The sequence below is a fragment of the Fistularia commersonii genome, chromosome 1, assembly GCF_037954325.1.
Source record: "Fistularia commersonii isolate RoL2024-O1a breed Wild chromosome 1, RoL_Fcom_v1.0, whole genome shotgun sequence".
NCBI classification, from domain to species: Eukaryota; Metazoa; Chordata; class Actinopteri; order Syngnathiformes; family Fistulariidae; genus Fistularia; species Fistularia commersonii.
In genome coordinates, this window is record NC_141284.1 from 19430015 (window position 1) to 19446366 (window position 16352).

General features: G+C 51.0%; 1 protein-coding gene across 1 annotated transcript; it reads left to right on the top strand.

Annotated features, from left to right (window-relative positions):
• Window positions 1–392: 392 nt before the first annotated feature.
• prkcha (protein kinase C, eta, a) lies at window positions 393–15929 on the top strand. The gene is made up of 14 exons (XM_086153011.1): window positions 393–1000; window positions 3869–3932; window positions 4788–4941; window positions 5027–5061; window positions 5136–5218; window positions 5698–5827; window positions 5937–6070; window positions 6162–6293; window positions 6378–6551; window positions 7958–8112; window positions 10495–10633; window positions 11068–11256; window positions 13172–13318; window positions 13404–15929. The coding sequence occupies exons 1-14, from the start codon at window positions 644–646 to the stop codon at window positions 13551–13553; spliced, it is 2043 nt and encodes a 680-aa protein (XP_086009137.1). The 5' UTR covers window positions 393–643; the 3' UTR covers window positions 13554–15929.
• The last annotated feature ends 423 nt before the right edge of the window (window positions 15930–16352 follow it).

Below are 16352 nucleotides of genomic sequence, written 5' to 3' on the forward strand. Positions count from 1 at the left end.
TTCTTATTCTTATTATTATTCTTATTCTTATATAAAGATTTTAATAATTTACCTCTTTACCTCCTTTACACTAAAACAAAGGAAAAATTTGGACTCAGTGTTACTTCTAGGAAATGGTTTTACTGGTCCGGCCCCCTTGATATCAAATTAGGCCGTATGTGGCCCCAAATGAATCCAAAAAGTTTGACACCCCTATTGTAAATAAAAACAAACGACAGAACCATATAGTTCGAGCGGCTGCCGCTAGATGGCACTATTTCACCGCTTGGCCAACTCAGGTGAGCCGCCACCTCTGGGCCGGTCACGTGATCAGCGATGCATCACGGTACTTGTAGTTTCCTGACAGACCGCAGGCTCAACCACGTGACAGAGGCGAGCAACAGTGACAGGTTGGAGGTCGTATGTGTGTTTGTGTGTGTGTGTGTGTGTGTGTGTGTGTGTGTATCGAGTAATGCGGAACTCACGCCTCTTCCCCGGCGTGCGTGTTCCTCCCTGACGCCTGCGAGCGGCGGAGGCGGCAGCCGTCACCCGGCGGGACTGAGCGCCTTGCTAGTTCTTTGGAGTTTGTAGTTCTTTTTCCCGCCCGCGGTTTGTTTTTTTTTTTATCTCACTTTCTTGTCAGTGTTTTTTTTTTTTTCCCCCGATGAAAATGAAGTTTAACGGTTACCTGAGACTCCGCATCGGCGAGGCGCTCGACTTGAAGCCTACCTCCTTCTCCCTCCGCCACTCCATCATCTTCAACAAGGCGGCCCCCGCCATCGACCCCTATGTCGTGGTGAAAGTGGACGACCTGAAGATCGGACAGACTCATGCCAAGCAGAAGACCAACACGCCGACCTACAACGAGGAGTTCGGCTGCAACGTGACGGACGGCGGACTCATCGAGCTGGCCGTCTTCCACGACACCCCCATCGGCTACGACGACTTCGTGGCGAACTGCACCATCCGCTTCGAGGAGCTCATCCAGGCCTCCAACGGCGGGGAGACTTTCGACAGATGGGTGAGAGTGTGTGTGTGTGTGTGTGTGTGTGTGTGTGTGTGTGTGTGTCCAGCATCCCCATTAACTCCATCAGGTGGAGGCCCCCTTGAGTGCTCAGGACCAGTGTGTGAGCTCTCGAACCCGTGACCGTCCCGCAACCGCCGCTGCCATGTTTCTGTCGAAGGTTCAGCGGTGGCCGGGCGGAGGTGGGGGTTTATCTACATTAAACCTTGTAAACCCCAGGTTGAAAAGGTCCCTCTCAGTGGCCAAGGACTGTGTTCAATGACCGTGTCTCGTGCATTCGTAAAATGCCCAAAGATGCTCCCAAAAAACGTCTGATGGAAGCGTGGTCATCAGGATCTCCTAAACAGCCGACACAGCGCCGAGTCAGGTTCGGCGCTGGGCGTAAGGTGGAACCGTCTGCAGGGACAAAAGTCACTTTCTGAGTCCTCAGCATCAGAAGAAATGGAAACTAGAATATGGCCAACCGTCAGAGAAAGGAGGAGACGAGAAGGACGCTGGAACTGAGTCGGGTTTTCACCGGTCAGTCCGTTTCCTCATCTCCCGACATCGATCTGCGTGAACCTGCAGCCTCTCAAAGTCACTTGGAGTGGTCGACAGCAGGTTGTGTCGACGTGTTCGAGCTAACGCTAAAGTCTCAGCCTGACGTGTTGTTCAATTCCATCAGGAGGCCCTCGGGAGCATCTCTACAGTGTTCATGGGCGTCTCCTTTACTTTGCAGCTCCCCCATCGCCTCCACCGCTGCTTTGGACCTCCTTCGCCGTTGCTTCGCGGCTCCTCCATCGCTGCTCTGCAGAACGTGCGAGCGAGACAAGGAACAAGAAAGCAAAATTTCCGGCTCATTCACTCCAAGTCACCGCCAGGCAGCAGGAATGCAAACCCGTTCTTCTGCTTGAGACTCGGACCTGGTTCAAGAGCAAATCTAATCTGGCCCGAGGACCTGAAAGTCAAAGCCAACACGCTCCTCTGTGCTTAAGTTCACAGAGTTTGCTTTTTGCTAGAACTTTGCATCGCTTGGTGTGTGAAAGTGAAATGGTTCACTCTGGTCTCTTAAACCACATCTATCTTATTTAAATCAGACCGTTAAGGAGGTCACGGTCCAGAAGAATCCCCGGCACCACAGCGAGCATCAGGGACATGCACCAAGATATTAGATATGTTCCTATTATCTCCTTTCTCAAACACATCTCCCAAAATATTAGTCAGTAATAATGAAAAAAGTGAAATTGTTGGCAGATTAGGGCAGAGTCCAAGGTCTGTGATCGGTGATGAACAGCAGCCTTCCTTTGCCATCGCACCTTCCCTCAGGCTCTGAAGGCCCTTTCACCAAGTTCACGCCTTCACCAGCGGACGTGGATGAAGAAGAGTAAGGACTCTGTGTGGCCGACAGCCTGAGAGCCAGTGGATGTCTGATCTTCTCACTCCCCAAGGTGCCCAAATTCCCAGCGGGTATTTAGGCCTTGAAGGCCAGCCTGCGTGTGGACGTCCTGGTGGAGCGAGTTGTTGCTGGGGGCACCTTAGGGTCTACCAGGAACCGGGAAGACGGGACGTCTTAGATTGGTAGGTGTAGGTGACGGGCTCGCCCGAATCCTTACGGCTCGGAGCGCAAAGACAACGTGATGATTTGTAGGTCAGTCAGTTCTTAACTACTCTGAGGTTACATGATAGAACGAAACTACGGAGGGTTTTTTTTTCGCCCTCCCCCATGCAGAGGGTGAGCCACAAACCTCCAGAGAGCCATGCATCTCCGTCACCACGTCCACGCCTCTAGCTGCTTGCTGAAGGGCTCAGCGATCACTGCAGCTATGTGTGTGCATGTGTGTGTGTGTGTGTGTGTGTGTGCATGTGTGTGTGTGGGTCCTCCTGCCTCTTTGCCCCTCGCCCGCCCCAAACACCACCCCTGCAAGTAGAACATAGAGGCAGTTTTTTTCCATCCTCACAGCCCGTTGGGTCAGCGAGAGCGCAACACTGCAGCTGACTCCAGCGATTCCAACAAGAGAAGAAGAAAGGAAGTTCCTCCCCCGTGATTCAACGTCACATGTTCTGCTTTCAAATGTGCCATCACACCCTCGTTCTCGGTTTCCGCTTGAGGTTCAACCTGCCGCCTTGTGGGACTTGTTTTCTGCAGCTGACTTCTCCTCGCTGAGGGAAGTGTCAGCTTCAGATGCTTGATGTTTGAAACCCTCGGTGAGAGGCGGTGACGTCGCGCTCCTGCACCAGACCTGCTCGAGCTCTCGCAGTAGAAAAGAGCTTTTACGCCTTTTGCACCTGTTTCCCCGCGTCGGCTGATCCGCTCCAGAAGCCGCCGTCGGCATCTCCAGCAGACTCCCTCAGACTGTCGACCATGTTGTCTACATAGCCTTCAGATGTTTGCTGAGCCGGTGGTTTCAAAGTCGCATTTTGTGTTTGGTATTTTCCGACCGAGGTCTAAAAATAACACACGCCGAGTTAACTTTCCACTCGTTCGCGGAGGCATTTTATACGTCTGGCTGTCGGCTTCCAGGAACTCCCCCGCCACTGTATTTATTCGTTTACCGCCCCTCAAATGCATTGTGGGACATTTGCGAAGCGTCTGAGCGCCGGGTCAGCGACACCTTGCCGACCGGCCCGACCGGCCCGACCAGGCGCTTCCTGTCTGCCGCCACATCACAACTCTCTAGGGGCGGCCTCAGCCCAGGAGACACAATACCAACCTTATCGTGGAATGAACTAGTCACCCTTTTTACAATAATGTATATGTGTGTGTTTGTGTGTCTGCACGCGTGTGTATATGTGTGTGTGTGTGTGTGTGTATATAAGGATGGTTTAGTTGAAATCGCTCCCCATTCAACCACGTATATGACGCTATGATTGTATGTGTGTCTACAGATTGACCTGGAGCCAGCAGGCAAAGTCTTTGTCCACATCTCGCTCACTGGGTCCTTCACAGATGGTGAGACCTTCTGGAACACACCCTGTTGTTCCTCCATGAAACACACACAGTATTCAAAACACCCTCTGCTTACTGTTTTGGTCCTTGATCCATCATTTACCCAGGATGCATCGGTGAAAGAAGTCAGATTTGTGTGTGTGTGTGTGTGTGTGTGTGTGTGTGTGTGTGTGTGTGTGTGTGTGTGTGTGTGTGTGTGTGTGTGTGTGTGTGTGTGTGTGTGTGTGTGTGTGTGTGTGTGTGTGTGTGTGTGTGTGTGTGTGTGTGTGTGTGTGTGTGTGTGTAGCAGGTTGCCTCCAGCCATTGACCTCAGAAGCGATGCCACAGTTTGTTGACATGCTTTTACACGCCCCAGCTGAAGGGGCGGTTCTTAAATAGAACAGAACCATGGGTGGAATATTTCCTGTTCTCCGTTCTCCTTTTACAAAGCCTGCATCTCAGCCCCCCTGAGACGCGGGGAAAACCCCATCCAATTTGTTCATTTTGAAGTGACCTCTGGGTGTCTTTTGTGAAGAGACAGACCCCCAGGGTGGGGAGAGGAGGTCCGGCCCAGACCGCAGCAGGACCTCCAGCAGATGCCGTGTGATTGTATTTGGAGCTCTTCTGGAGATTCCTCCCGTGTGTTTGATCCGTGACATTCCTCGGTCAGTTGTCAGTTCAAGCTCAGACGCTCTGGTTTGACTCTCCAGCTCCGCCTGGAGGCACCATGGAGGTTTGTGAAGGTACCGGTCATGTAAAGCGGTACTCGAGGCGCTTTGCAGGAGTGTTCCGACGCGATGTCGGGCGAATCCCACAGTGCCGTTATACCCGAGTCCGGGGTTCTGTGTCGATCCGCCTCATTCCCCTCCTGAATCCTAGACGACGCCATCGTGACGCAGAAGACCTACAAGGAGTTCACCAGGAAGCGGCAGGGGGCCGTGAGGCGGAGGGTGCACCAGGTCAACGGCCACAAGTTCATGTCCACTTTTCTCCGCCAGCCCACCTTCTGTTTCCACTGCAAAGAGTTCATTTGGTGAGACGGCCTTCGACGCCGACCGCTCTTCTTCTCCGGCGGTGGCCGTAGCCTGGATCTCACTCTGTCTCCGTCTCTGTCACAGGGGCGTCTTTGGAAAGCAGGGCTACCAGTGCCAAGGTGAGCAGCACCTCTCCTTTTCCCGCCTCTCCACAAGAGCTTGAATCCTGACTACTAGTGTGTGTTTTGTCCAGTGTGCACGTGTGTCGTCCACAAGCGCTGCCACCAGCAGGTGGTCACTGTGTGTCCACACATGAAGAAGCCAGTCAAAGAATCGGTAGGGCGAGGCAGCACCTCTTTGCTGATGGTTCACTTTATTATGAATTCTCCTCTTGATACAAGAATTGAACATTTTAATGTTTGCGGTTAATGGTGTCACACACACACACACACATATACACACCTGCTCAAGTTCCTGTTTTTGTGTTGTGTGCAGAGGGCTACATTATCAGCACACACACACACACACACACACACACATCTATTTGAGCTGTTTGAGTGTAAAGGTGAATCTTGTGTTTTCTCTAAACATGCCTCGTCCTTGGGGGAGTTTAGAGACATTAGCTGAAACCAAGTCTCTTGTTTTTTCAAGAAATAGAAACTGAAAGCTTATTCTGAATAATCTCCAAGGCACTTAAATGCTGATTAGACCGTGGAGCTGCACGGTTGAACATCCACTCATCCAGCCATCCGCGGATGGGCTGCGGAGCCGCACGGACGCGGACGACTGTGACTTTGTGTGTTTTCTCCCCGCAGCCTTTGAACCAAGGTTTCAGCATCAACGTCCCTCATAAGTTCAACATTCACAGCTACAAGTCTCCCACCTTCTGCGATCACTGCGGCTCGCTGCTCTGGGGCATCCTCAGGCAGGGGCTGCACTGCAAAAGTAAAAACCGATATCCGTATTTTCCCCCTCAGTCGGGGGTTATCGTCCCAATCCCCGCTCCCCCTGCGTAGCAAAGCTCAGCGTACCCGTCCTCGGTTTCTCTCCCCAGTCTGTAAAATGAATGTTCACATCCGCTGCCAAGCCAATGTGGCTCCCAGCTGTGGGGTCAACAGCGTGGAGCTGGCCAGCAAGCTCGCGGAGATGGGTCTCCAGGCCGGAGGGGTTTCCAAGTGCGGCTCACTGGTATGTGTGCGCCGCATCGTTCGTGGAACATCACGCCTCCTGTGCGTCTGGCGGCGGCCGGATGGCTCACGTTGTCGTCCGTCCTCGTCAGGCCAGGACTGCCAGTCAGACTAGGTCGTGGTCGGAGACGGAGGAGAGTCCGGAGTCTCGTCCGCAGGCGCCGCGGCTCGGCCTCTCAAACTTCACCTTTCTTCAAATGCTCGGGAAGGGCAGCTTCGGCAAGGTGGGAAGAACGGAGGGCATGGTTGCTCCGTCTCACCCGGGGGGGATAGTTGAGAGACACGCCGCGCTTTGTGTGTTTTCCCAGGTGATGCTGGCAAGACTCAACGGCACAGAGGACGTTTTTGCGGTGAAGGTGCTGAAGAAGGACATCATTTTGCAGGACGATGATGTGGAGTGTACCATGACCGAGAAGAGGGTTCTGTCGCTGGCCTCCTGCCACCCGTACCTCACGCAGCTGTACTGCTGCTTTCAGACGCCGGTCAGTTCACTCCTTCTCCCCCGGTTCGCACCTTTCCGATCCAGCGTACGGGACGGTGTCACTCTGACCTGCTTCCAGAGAAAGTCGACAAGTGTCAGAATCTTTGGATTCTAGTGGATGCCGAGAAGACATCTTTCATCGCGGACAGCAAACCTTAGGCCCGCGTTTACTTTAAACGTGTGCTTTTGATGCGTCAGGTTGGAAGGAAACCGAGCTCTGCAAGATCCGGCTGCACCAGCAGGTGGCGGCAGCTCCTCGGCCTCCCGTCTGCTGGCCTTGCTTGGCAGCAGCCAAAGGCTTGGAGAGGCTGCAGCCCATGGAGATCTGCTTAAGGTGTTTGGAGGTCCTCTGACCTGCTTCACCCGGGATTAGAGTAAAGCTGCACGGGGGAGGAGTTGATCCTCTTATCCGTTTACTCTTCCAGCTCTGAGAAGCGCCCACAGAACAAAGATAACTCTCTTAAGGAAGCACAGTGGCTGAATAGCAGAAGTCTGTGGCTTTTAATTGGGCGGGGCTCCTAATGGTCCTTTGCTTATTACCCGACCGTTCTTAAGGTGCTCCTGATCCGTGTTCTTGCGTCTTGCTGGAAGTAGTCGTGTGTGAGAGAGCTACAAATTCTCCCACCCATCGGGAGGACCGATCCTTCAGATCCACCCGTGTGGCATCGACCGCTCCTTTTAATCACTAAATTACAGACAAGATCCGTCACGGCCTTTTAGATTAAAAGGAGGAGGCACCTGTTATTTGACCCCCACCATTTAAAATCTAATCCCTCAGGAAATGGAAAGTAACCCTAGTTTTCAGGTCATTTCAGTCCCAACAAGTAAGAGCGGCAAAGAGCAACAGCAAATTCCCGTGAGTTACATCTGACGCATCAGAAGCACAAACACACCTCAGGGTTCAAGTGCAGTTCTAGTAAAGCGTCATCAATGTTGTGTTTAATTGTTTTTTTTCCTAATTTGTTGGAAACAGTTGTTTTCTATTCCATGTGTGTGTCAGTGGATATACTAGTAGTCTGAAGGAGATCTGGTTCTTTTTCTTGAGAACATGTTCTTAAGTGGAACCTCGTTCTGATTGTCTCACACACACACACACACACACGCACATACTCTTTGTGGAGCATCATATAAATCAGCCCACAGGTGTGGGGTGAACAGCGGCGTGGCTGTCTGGACAAGACATGCTGCTGTGGTCTTGTGACCTCGGCCTGTGATGAGAAAGAGATTTACTGCTATTTAATTGCTATTTTTGTCCGGCTGGATGTGAGCTGCCCGCCGACACCCTTCGGAGGGTTCTAACTCAGTGGACGCAGCCGTGTTTCTTCCCCGGCAAGGCCCAAAGTCCTGACAGGTTAATAATAAGGCGGAGGCATATCTGTAAATCTGCTCTCCTCGTGCACGCCGCAGGACCGCCTCTTCTTTGTGATGGAGTTTGTGAATGGCGGCGACCTCATGTTCCACATCCAGAAGTCCCGGAAATTTGAAGAACCCCGGGCCTGTTTCTACACAGCAGAGATCACCTCTGCGCTCATGTTCCTGCACAGCAAGGGCATCATCTACAGGTTTGACAGCACACACACACACACACACACACACACATACACACACACCAAGACAGAAAGAAGCCCGCTGCAAAGACATGTTCTCCTCATGTTATCTAATGACCCGAGATGCTTATCTCCCCCGTTCATCTTCTAAGAGAAGTGCAGAGGAAAGCTGCAGACCGCCTGGCGCTGTGGCTCCGAGGACACTTTTTACACAAACCCTGTGGGCTGCATGATCCCTGCACCCTGGGGAAATACCAGGGCTCAGGGATCCATCAGCTGACACGGGAAACAACATTGGACGTTTTTGTCATTCCACCCTTTAGACGTGGCGTTAGCTCCTGTTTTCTCATCCCTTTTTGCAGATCAATCCGTCCCGTGACTCTTGACTCTTGTCGGATATTGTGTAATAATCTATTCATCTTATTGTTATAAGTTCGTTGGAGACGGCTTTCACTTTTAGTGATGTATGTTGTGAAAGAAAATATAGCGAGCGTCAGTGTGAAAATTCACTCGCAGATGAATAACCCTGGACTCGGGCCTTGGTTTTCCCGGTTTGAGACGTGTCGGTGTGAACCACAATGGGGGGGGGGGGGGCGTCATGTGAACTAACGGTAAATCGTGAGTTGTCCCAGGTTATATTTAGCAGCCCATGTGTTCTGTGTCAGTCTGCGCCACATAGCATGGCTGCTAGCTCAAGAGGCCACAAGCAGTTTGGATGCTGCAACTAAAATAACAAGCGGCGCTTGCGCTGCGGCTCGGTCTGCCACCTCCCCAGATAGAATTATAGCCCTGCCGAAAGTGTTGTGTAATGCCAAAGTCTTCCCGTGACTCTCGCTTAACTCCACTTGCTCGAGGTGGTGTCCTGCTTCGGATCCAACATGTTGATCTAAAAACATGCTGAATGTTGTGACGCTGTACTAAACGAGCTGGACTAAGAGGAGAGCCGGCAAAGTAAATCTTCCGCTTGACGTTGTAGGACCGCCACCGAAAGCACGGCAGCAAAGGCTGCATTCAAAGAGGTTTCTGGGGATGCCACTTTGCACGAGGGACTGACGGGGACTTGACGCCATTGTTGATTTGATCACAGTTTGTGAGGAAATATGTGTCGGCTCTTAGGAAACACGTAAGGTGCGGCGGTAACGCGTCGGATCCAGCGTCGGCCAACAGCTCGGAGTTCTTCAGGCCAGGCAGTCCGGCTCCGTCTCGGGAGCTGGAAGCGGTTCACCAGCTGTCATTGCTGCTAATGTTAAGCTACTGTACAACTCTTCTGCTTCCACTCGAGCCAAGTCAGACTAGTCTCTCCCGCCAGGGAGAGGAGGCGGATGAAACAGCTGTGGAACATTTGAAGGGGTGATTTCATGCAACCAGATACTGTGGCCTCAGACAGCTGGCAGGTGAGAGCGCAGCACAGACGGTATCTGGCCGGAGGCCTGGTTCCTGCATTCGTAGTAGGATTTATATATTTCTACTCTATTGATGAAACGACATCCTTTGAGAACATCCACCAAAGCTTCTGTTCATGTCAATTCATGCAACGGTCAGTCTCAACCTGTCAACGTGATCCTCAGGTAGTGAGTCCCGCATCCCCGACCTGGGCCTTAGGCTCCTCGGCAAGGCCTGTCCCTGTCGGAGGCCCGCTTTGGGCTCCGTGCAGCAGACAAAGTCAGGCCGCTGTCCAGAGGAAATCTTTCCACTGATACCTTCCTTCTCCTGAGGTCGCATTACAAGTTTAGAAATAAACACCATTGATTTTGACCAGGACACTGTTCATTCAGGGCCGGATTTGTCCTCGCCGGGATCCACAGGCGGCTCACGGAGGACAAGGTCGCATGACTAAGAGCAGCAGCGCTTGACTGGCAGCCGCCGTCTTTCCTCCTCTTTAAATAGAACGGTTTCTTCCACCTTGGGTTTTGTGTTTGTCCTAGACCGGCTAGATGGGACTCTTAATGGCCCGCTGCTTTTTAAAGGTAGAGTAATCGTTTCCAGCAGTGGTTGGAGCAGACAGAGCCGCGGAGTGTGCTCGGCACCGCTGTCCACAAAGAAGAACCCACCTATCACTTCCACAACTGTCCGAACAACAAATTCATCCGATGAGACGGGCCCTTTACCGGGCCGGCTCTGCCGTGGCTTCTGCTCTTGACTCCTCTGCAGTCAGACATCGCAAAGTGCACCTTTGTCATTTTTAGAAAAGAAAACAAACGTCCCTCCCCCCTTTCTCTCGCCATCATCACTAATGCTCGTCTGCAGAGACTTCTAGAAACATAGCAACCTTAAGATCTTTGCCGCCAAAGGGCGCTCAACCGCTCGTTCACATGGTGATTTATGGCTCCTGGAAGATCACAAGTGTCCCCGGAACACCTCGTAATGGCTCTCTCCTTCATTTGTCTCGTCTAACAGGGATCTGAAGTTGGACAATGTTCTCCTCGACAGAGATGGCCACTGCAAGCTGGCGGACTTTGGCATGTGCAAAGAAGGCATACATGAAAATGGAGCCACGGGGACTTTCTGCGGCACCCCGGATTACATCGCTCCCGAGGTCAGTTCACTGCCGGTGAAGTGGTTTTTCCAGCGAACGGGTTTCTGCAAAGCAGCCACGGTAGCTTCCTGTAACTCGGGTGCTTTGAGTTCACCCGAGGCCCTTCCCAGCCCCGTCTTCAGGGCCTCACACCACCTCAGCAAAGCAAACAGCGCGGTCACTGCCCAGCACGTCAAACCCCACGGCTGCCTGGAAGGCGGCGCGCTGCTGACACCCTGGTCCTGGTCTGCCCATCAGAACACACCCTGGCCTGCAGAATGAGGGCTTAAGATGGTCTGCGTGCCGGTGTTTGAGGGTTGTTTTTTTTTTCCTCTCTCATGTTTTTCTCTGCGGGCTCATGAAAGGTGTCTTTGCTGCCCACAACATTCAGAGTAACACAAATCCGAAGCGTCCACCCGCTGATCATGGTTATTTTTCGTGACATGTCTCCTCAGATTCTCAAGGAGATGCTCTACGGCCCTTCCGTGGATTGGTGGGCTCTCGGGGTGCTTCTGTATGAGATGCTGTCCGGACACGCTCCCTTCGAGGCCGAGAATGAAGACGAGCTCTTTGAGTCAATCCTCAATGAGGAGATCATCTATGCGTCGTGGCTCAGCGCAGAGGCAGTGAACATCCTCAAAGCTGTGAGTGTCTGCCCTACAATTGCGCTCAGCTGCATCTCCTCCTTGTGCCCACCCATGCTCATCCCACTAACCTCCTTGGTCCAAGCAGTGGACCAAGGAGCACGCCTCCCCACCGAACGTATGCCGGCCCGTTCAGAAGAATCATTTACCGACTCCAAAGGCCGTCTCCCTGCCCTCCGTGACCTCTGACATGGCAGAAGAGGCTGGAACAAGTCTCCGCAGGTTCCCTCCGATGATGGATCGTTGTCCTTCAGACTGACTGACTGCCTGGTAGATCTTAGTCTGCCAGCTGTTTGGCCTGGCTCTTACATAACTATATTAAGGCATGGTCCGCTGGCCAAGCACACACTACAGGCTAAAAATACCCCCACCACCCCATCCCCGCTGCTCCGACAGGCTCGAGCTGATTTGTATCACTGTACTCGGTGTCACGAGTTACATAAAGATGTGTGTCGGTGTGAGTGGATTTGAGCATCGCCGCGCTATTTATACTAGAGGTTGATCCTTTGCAAGGTTATCCTTGTTCCCTTGAGCAAGTTCACGGAGGTCGGCTATCGGCTCGCTTGTTGAAAGCCATAAAAAGCACATTCGTTGTTTACAGTGTCCATGTGTCAGTCAGATAGGGCGATGGTTTTGTGGCCGGCGTGGAGAGGTTGAATAGATACTGGGGGTCTGAAAATGAAAGTATTGTGAAAGTATTGTGTGAAAGTATTTCACTGTTGTGAAAGCTTGCAGTTTGTGCGCCCCAATACACGTCACTGGAGCCAGTGGGACAAAATCCATTCGAGACATTTTTTTCAGCTCAACCTTCTCAAAATGCAAGCAGGAAGTGATCCATCTTCGTGATCTCACACTGCTGACTGCAGCGGCCCAGAGAGAGGATGGCACCATTGACGTGCAGCCGTGGAAAGATGGCAGTGACAACAGCGGCTTCCTTTTTTTCCATTTTTTTTTTTTTTTTTTTGGCTGGAATTCCCGACCACGCTCGCTGCTGTTTCCACTCTCAGGCCCAGACGGCCGCCCAACTGAGCTTTCTGTCTGTTCAGCAGGCGTTGGTACAAGTAATCATAAATAATAAGATTATTATAATAACAAAACCAAATCCATTTTCACAGAGGAGTCACTTTTTAGCAACTGTGTCTTTCCGTTAAATGTCTCCGGCCAGGTAAATGGAGACGAGCTGAGAGATCCGGGGTAACGTCGGAAAGTTCATTCTCTCGTTTATCGTAAATCCATCCTCTATTTGTAATTTGTTTCCAACATATCCGTCCATGTGTATGGCGTGGACCCCATCGATGCCTGTCCTCTGGGGGCTCCGCGGCCGGCGCCCTGACATTGTGAGCCGTATTCAAAAGCTGCAGGCTGTTGCCGCCTCTGTCACTGCCAGGACGACACCTCATCCGTCGGTTGTGTCCTTGCCCGGCCTTAATGTCGCCGGCAGCCCCGAGATGTGCACGCCGCCGTGTCTCGTTGAGGATAAACGATCCAGAACCCCTTTGTTTATTCAGGTGCCTCCCGACGGCAAGCATCTAAGCAGCTTTGCTTCCCCACAGCGCATTGCCAGCCGCCATTTTACCGCTCTATTGTTTTATTGTACGCAGAATGCGGAAGTTGCGACACCTTAGCTGAACTTGGAAAATAGTTGAACTGCATCCAGCCGGTGTCTTGTCAGAGGAGCAAATACGAAACGCAGCTGTTCGAGCCAGGTGTGTGTCAGCGCGGTATTTGGCTATACTGAAATAAATCAGTTAACAAATAAGGCCCCTTCCTGATTTTGACGGGTTCAAGCGTCATGTTTCGGCTGCATGGAATAGATTCACATCCAGATGAGCTTCTTGATGTGTAGCTTCTGGATATTATCATCGCACAATAACGATTCTCTCCTTTCTGCGTGTTTTTTTTTGCACATCTGTAGTTCCTCACCAAGAACCCGAGCCAGCGTCTGGGCTGCGTGGCAGCGGAGGGCGGGGAGCGCGCCGTGATCTCCCATGCCTTCTTCAGCGGCATCAGCTGGGAGAAGCTGAACCGCCGGGAGGTCGAGCCCCCGTTCAAGCCGAGAATCGTGAGTGGCGTGGACGTCGGCTCCGTCTGCGCACCCGTGCTTCTTTTATTGCCGCTGACGGACAACTTTGAATTCTTCCTCCTAGAAAACACCAGAGGACGTCAACAACTTTGACCCCGACTTCACTCAGGAAGAGCCCACCCTCACGCCCATCAATGACCCCCCGATCCCTGCCATCAACCAGGAGGAATTTAGGAACTTCTCCTACACTTCACCCTCACTGCTGTCCAGCTAAGAGTCCTCGCACTGCTTTGCGGCCGGGCCGCTTTCTCAAGCGGCGTCCCGCACGGTGCGCGCTGTACGGCACTGTCACATTCCCCACAGACGTGGGGGCGTAAAGTCGCAGAGTCAGACGGACACATGCTCGACAAGAACTTTGACTGGGCTTCTAGAACTCTCAAGCACTCTGTGTCCGCATATCACGGCCTCGACCGGTTTTTGAAGTTACATTTAACTGGACAAGGATTTGACGCCGACGCTCACATGCAAATGTCCGTGTGCCGACCCCTTGTTTTTGACATTTTGATTCATTTGTAAACTTGTCGACTGTTTTTTTGAGCTGGATTTAGTAGCTTCTGGTTACTCTGCCTGAAAAAGCACAGCATCTTGTTTTGAGCTTCATTCCTTGTCCTCTTATCGCCGCCTCACCAGACCGCCTGCAGCGCTGGGCTGCCCGTCAGAATCCCGGAACAACCGAGCGAGAGCGAGAGCGTGGAATAGTTTCTCAGTAATGTGAGCTCAGTGGGGAGGAAAGAACGACACACGTTCCTATCTCAAAGACACTCAGAAAACCACAGTTTGATGATTCAAGGGTACTTTCAGCTGAAATCAGAGTAAATTGCACATAATATGCAGTGTGTAGTTTTGCCTTTTAAACTGCCTGTGAGATATGAGAGGTGACGTCAGAGACAATAGGTTCGGAAGATCTGTTTTTAGTCACACTGACTAAACACTGGCCTCGGTCACCAGGTGCATCTCATTTAACTGGGCTTGATCGGATAGGCTTCTTGTGGATGGTGCAACATTTCATCTTTAGTGAGGCAAACCACTGACTCACAGTGACCGTAAACTCCACAGAAGATTTGGGATTTCTCCCGGTGAGGAGGAGACTGGATTTGGTGTGTGTTGTCTGCTTTCCACCCAAAAGGGTTAGTTTAGTCACATTCCCCTTGCACACACTACCAGCCCTGACAAACCCTCGGCCAAGTTGTGTGTGTCTGCTGCCCAGGCATAAACCCTTCACACCTGCGATTGTACCTGGTATGTTTGAACCAACGCTGAGGCCATTTCAGGCACAGGGAGCTGGAACCCTTGACCTGCGCCGTCCCCCTCGGGGTGGTCATGGAGCGCGGATCTGACAGAAACAGGAGGGGAGGATTGATGGATTCTCTGTGGCTCCTGGGAATGTGATGTGTAAACAGAAGCTCAAAATGCAGTTTTGCTGAGGGGAGGGGTTTTGTTTTTGTAGCCGGTGTTGGTGTGCATTCGGGAAACTGGACAAACCTTGAAACTCCTACAGCGGAAAGTGCCTTCCTGTTAGTTAAAGGGAGGAAGCCTTCACATTTATTTATCTCCTCAGCTTCCCGTCTCTCGGCATAGCTTCCAAGGACAAAATGTCTGCGTATATGATGAAGGTGAAGACCCCTGTGTTTGTAGAGCAAAGATGTAAACATATCACTGCAAACCAGGGCAGAGTTGCGCACAAAGACCGTTTCCCTGCCTGGTTTGAAGAAAAACGTTTCTGAAGAGACCTGAGCATACTGTTAGTTCCTTCCAAACACCTAACAACAAAGATATAAGAGAAATGATTGGATCCTGACTCTTCATGGTTGGTTGATAGAGACCAGTTTCTGGGGATTCTACCGAGGTGCCATCTCTCCTACGTTTGCAGTGTGTGTAGATGCACAGGTGTCTTTCTGTCTCTGGACTGAGATGAGCTCTTCTTCAGATTCCACTGGCGGACAGGTGGACATTTTCATACCAGAAAAGTTACATACGGTACCTTTCAACGTTAAAACAAAACTGTGGGATTCATAAAGAAGAGCTTCTCATTTTATTGAAACTGGACCGAAGACATTCAGCGCGTGTGCAATTTGAGGGATCAGACAGTGGATCAAGCAGATTGATTTTTTTTTCTGTCTATCCATTGCTGCGACCCCATCGGTCAGATAGTGTCCACAGGTAGTGACTGACAGAAGGCAAAAATGGAAGTTTCTTTTCTGGGCTTTCATTGATGAGAGTAACCGATGGCTGCCAGCAGCGTCTCTGTACGCCGTCATTGAATCAGTGCCGCTCTGCTTCTGAAAAATAGATGGAAACCAAACAATGGGAGAGAGTCAATACATCACCTCAGTAAAACCCATTAGAAAGATCACTTTTTGCACTTCTACATCAACAGAAAATTTCAAGCACATGATCTCTCCCAACCGCGGGTCACCTTGCTGAGAAATGACAAATTCACTGAAAAAAGCAGGGTTCCATCAAATATTCGCAGGAGAGAAACAGCCCGCATTGAATGGCTGAGCAAAAGTTACAGTTGTTACAGTAACTGTACCGCAGACGTCTTCTTAATTGGGCTCTTATTAGATACGAATAAAAGGCTCTTAACAAACCAAGGCAATGATATTGTTTCACACTAGTAGTAAGAACCTGCTCCCTGTTTACAATACAGCGCTGGAAAGAGAACAAAAGATTTCTGCAAATTTTGCTTATCACAGGTATATTGTTTTGAGTTAAATGAGCATTTTATTTTATTCTATAAATTACAGACAGTGCAACTCCCAAATTCCAAATACTCAAACATTCACCTATAAAATTAGAGAAACTGACCATTTTTCAAGGGTCTGAATTTTCTCTAGAGCTGTCTGTGGAGAAGTTAACAGTTATCTTTGCAACATCACCACTTATCTTGCAAAACGTGTGGCTCCTGCTCCACAATTCCTTGCAACCTCCATGAGTCAAATCTGTAAACAAACTGTGATTTACATGAGTAATCTTTACAATACTGTGTTTACTTTTGTATCCTGGATTTAGT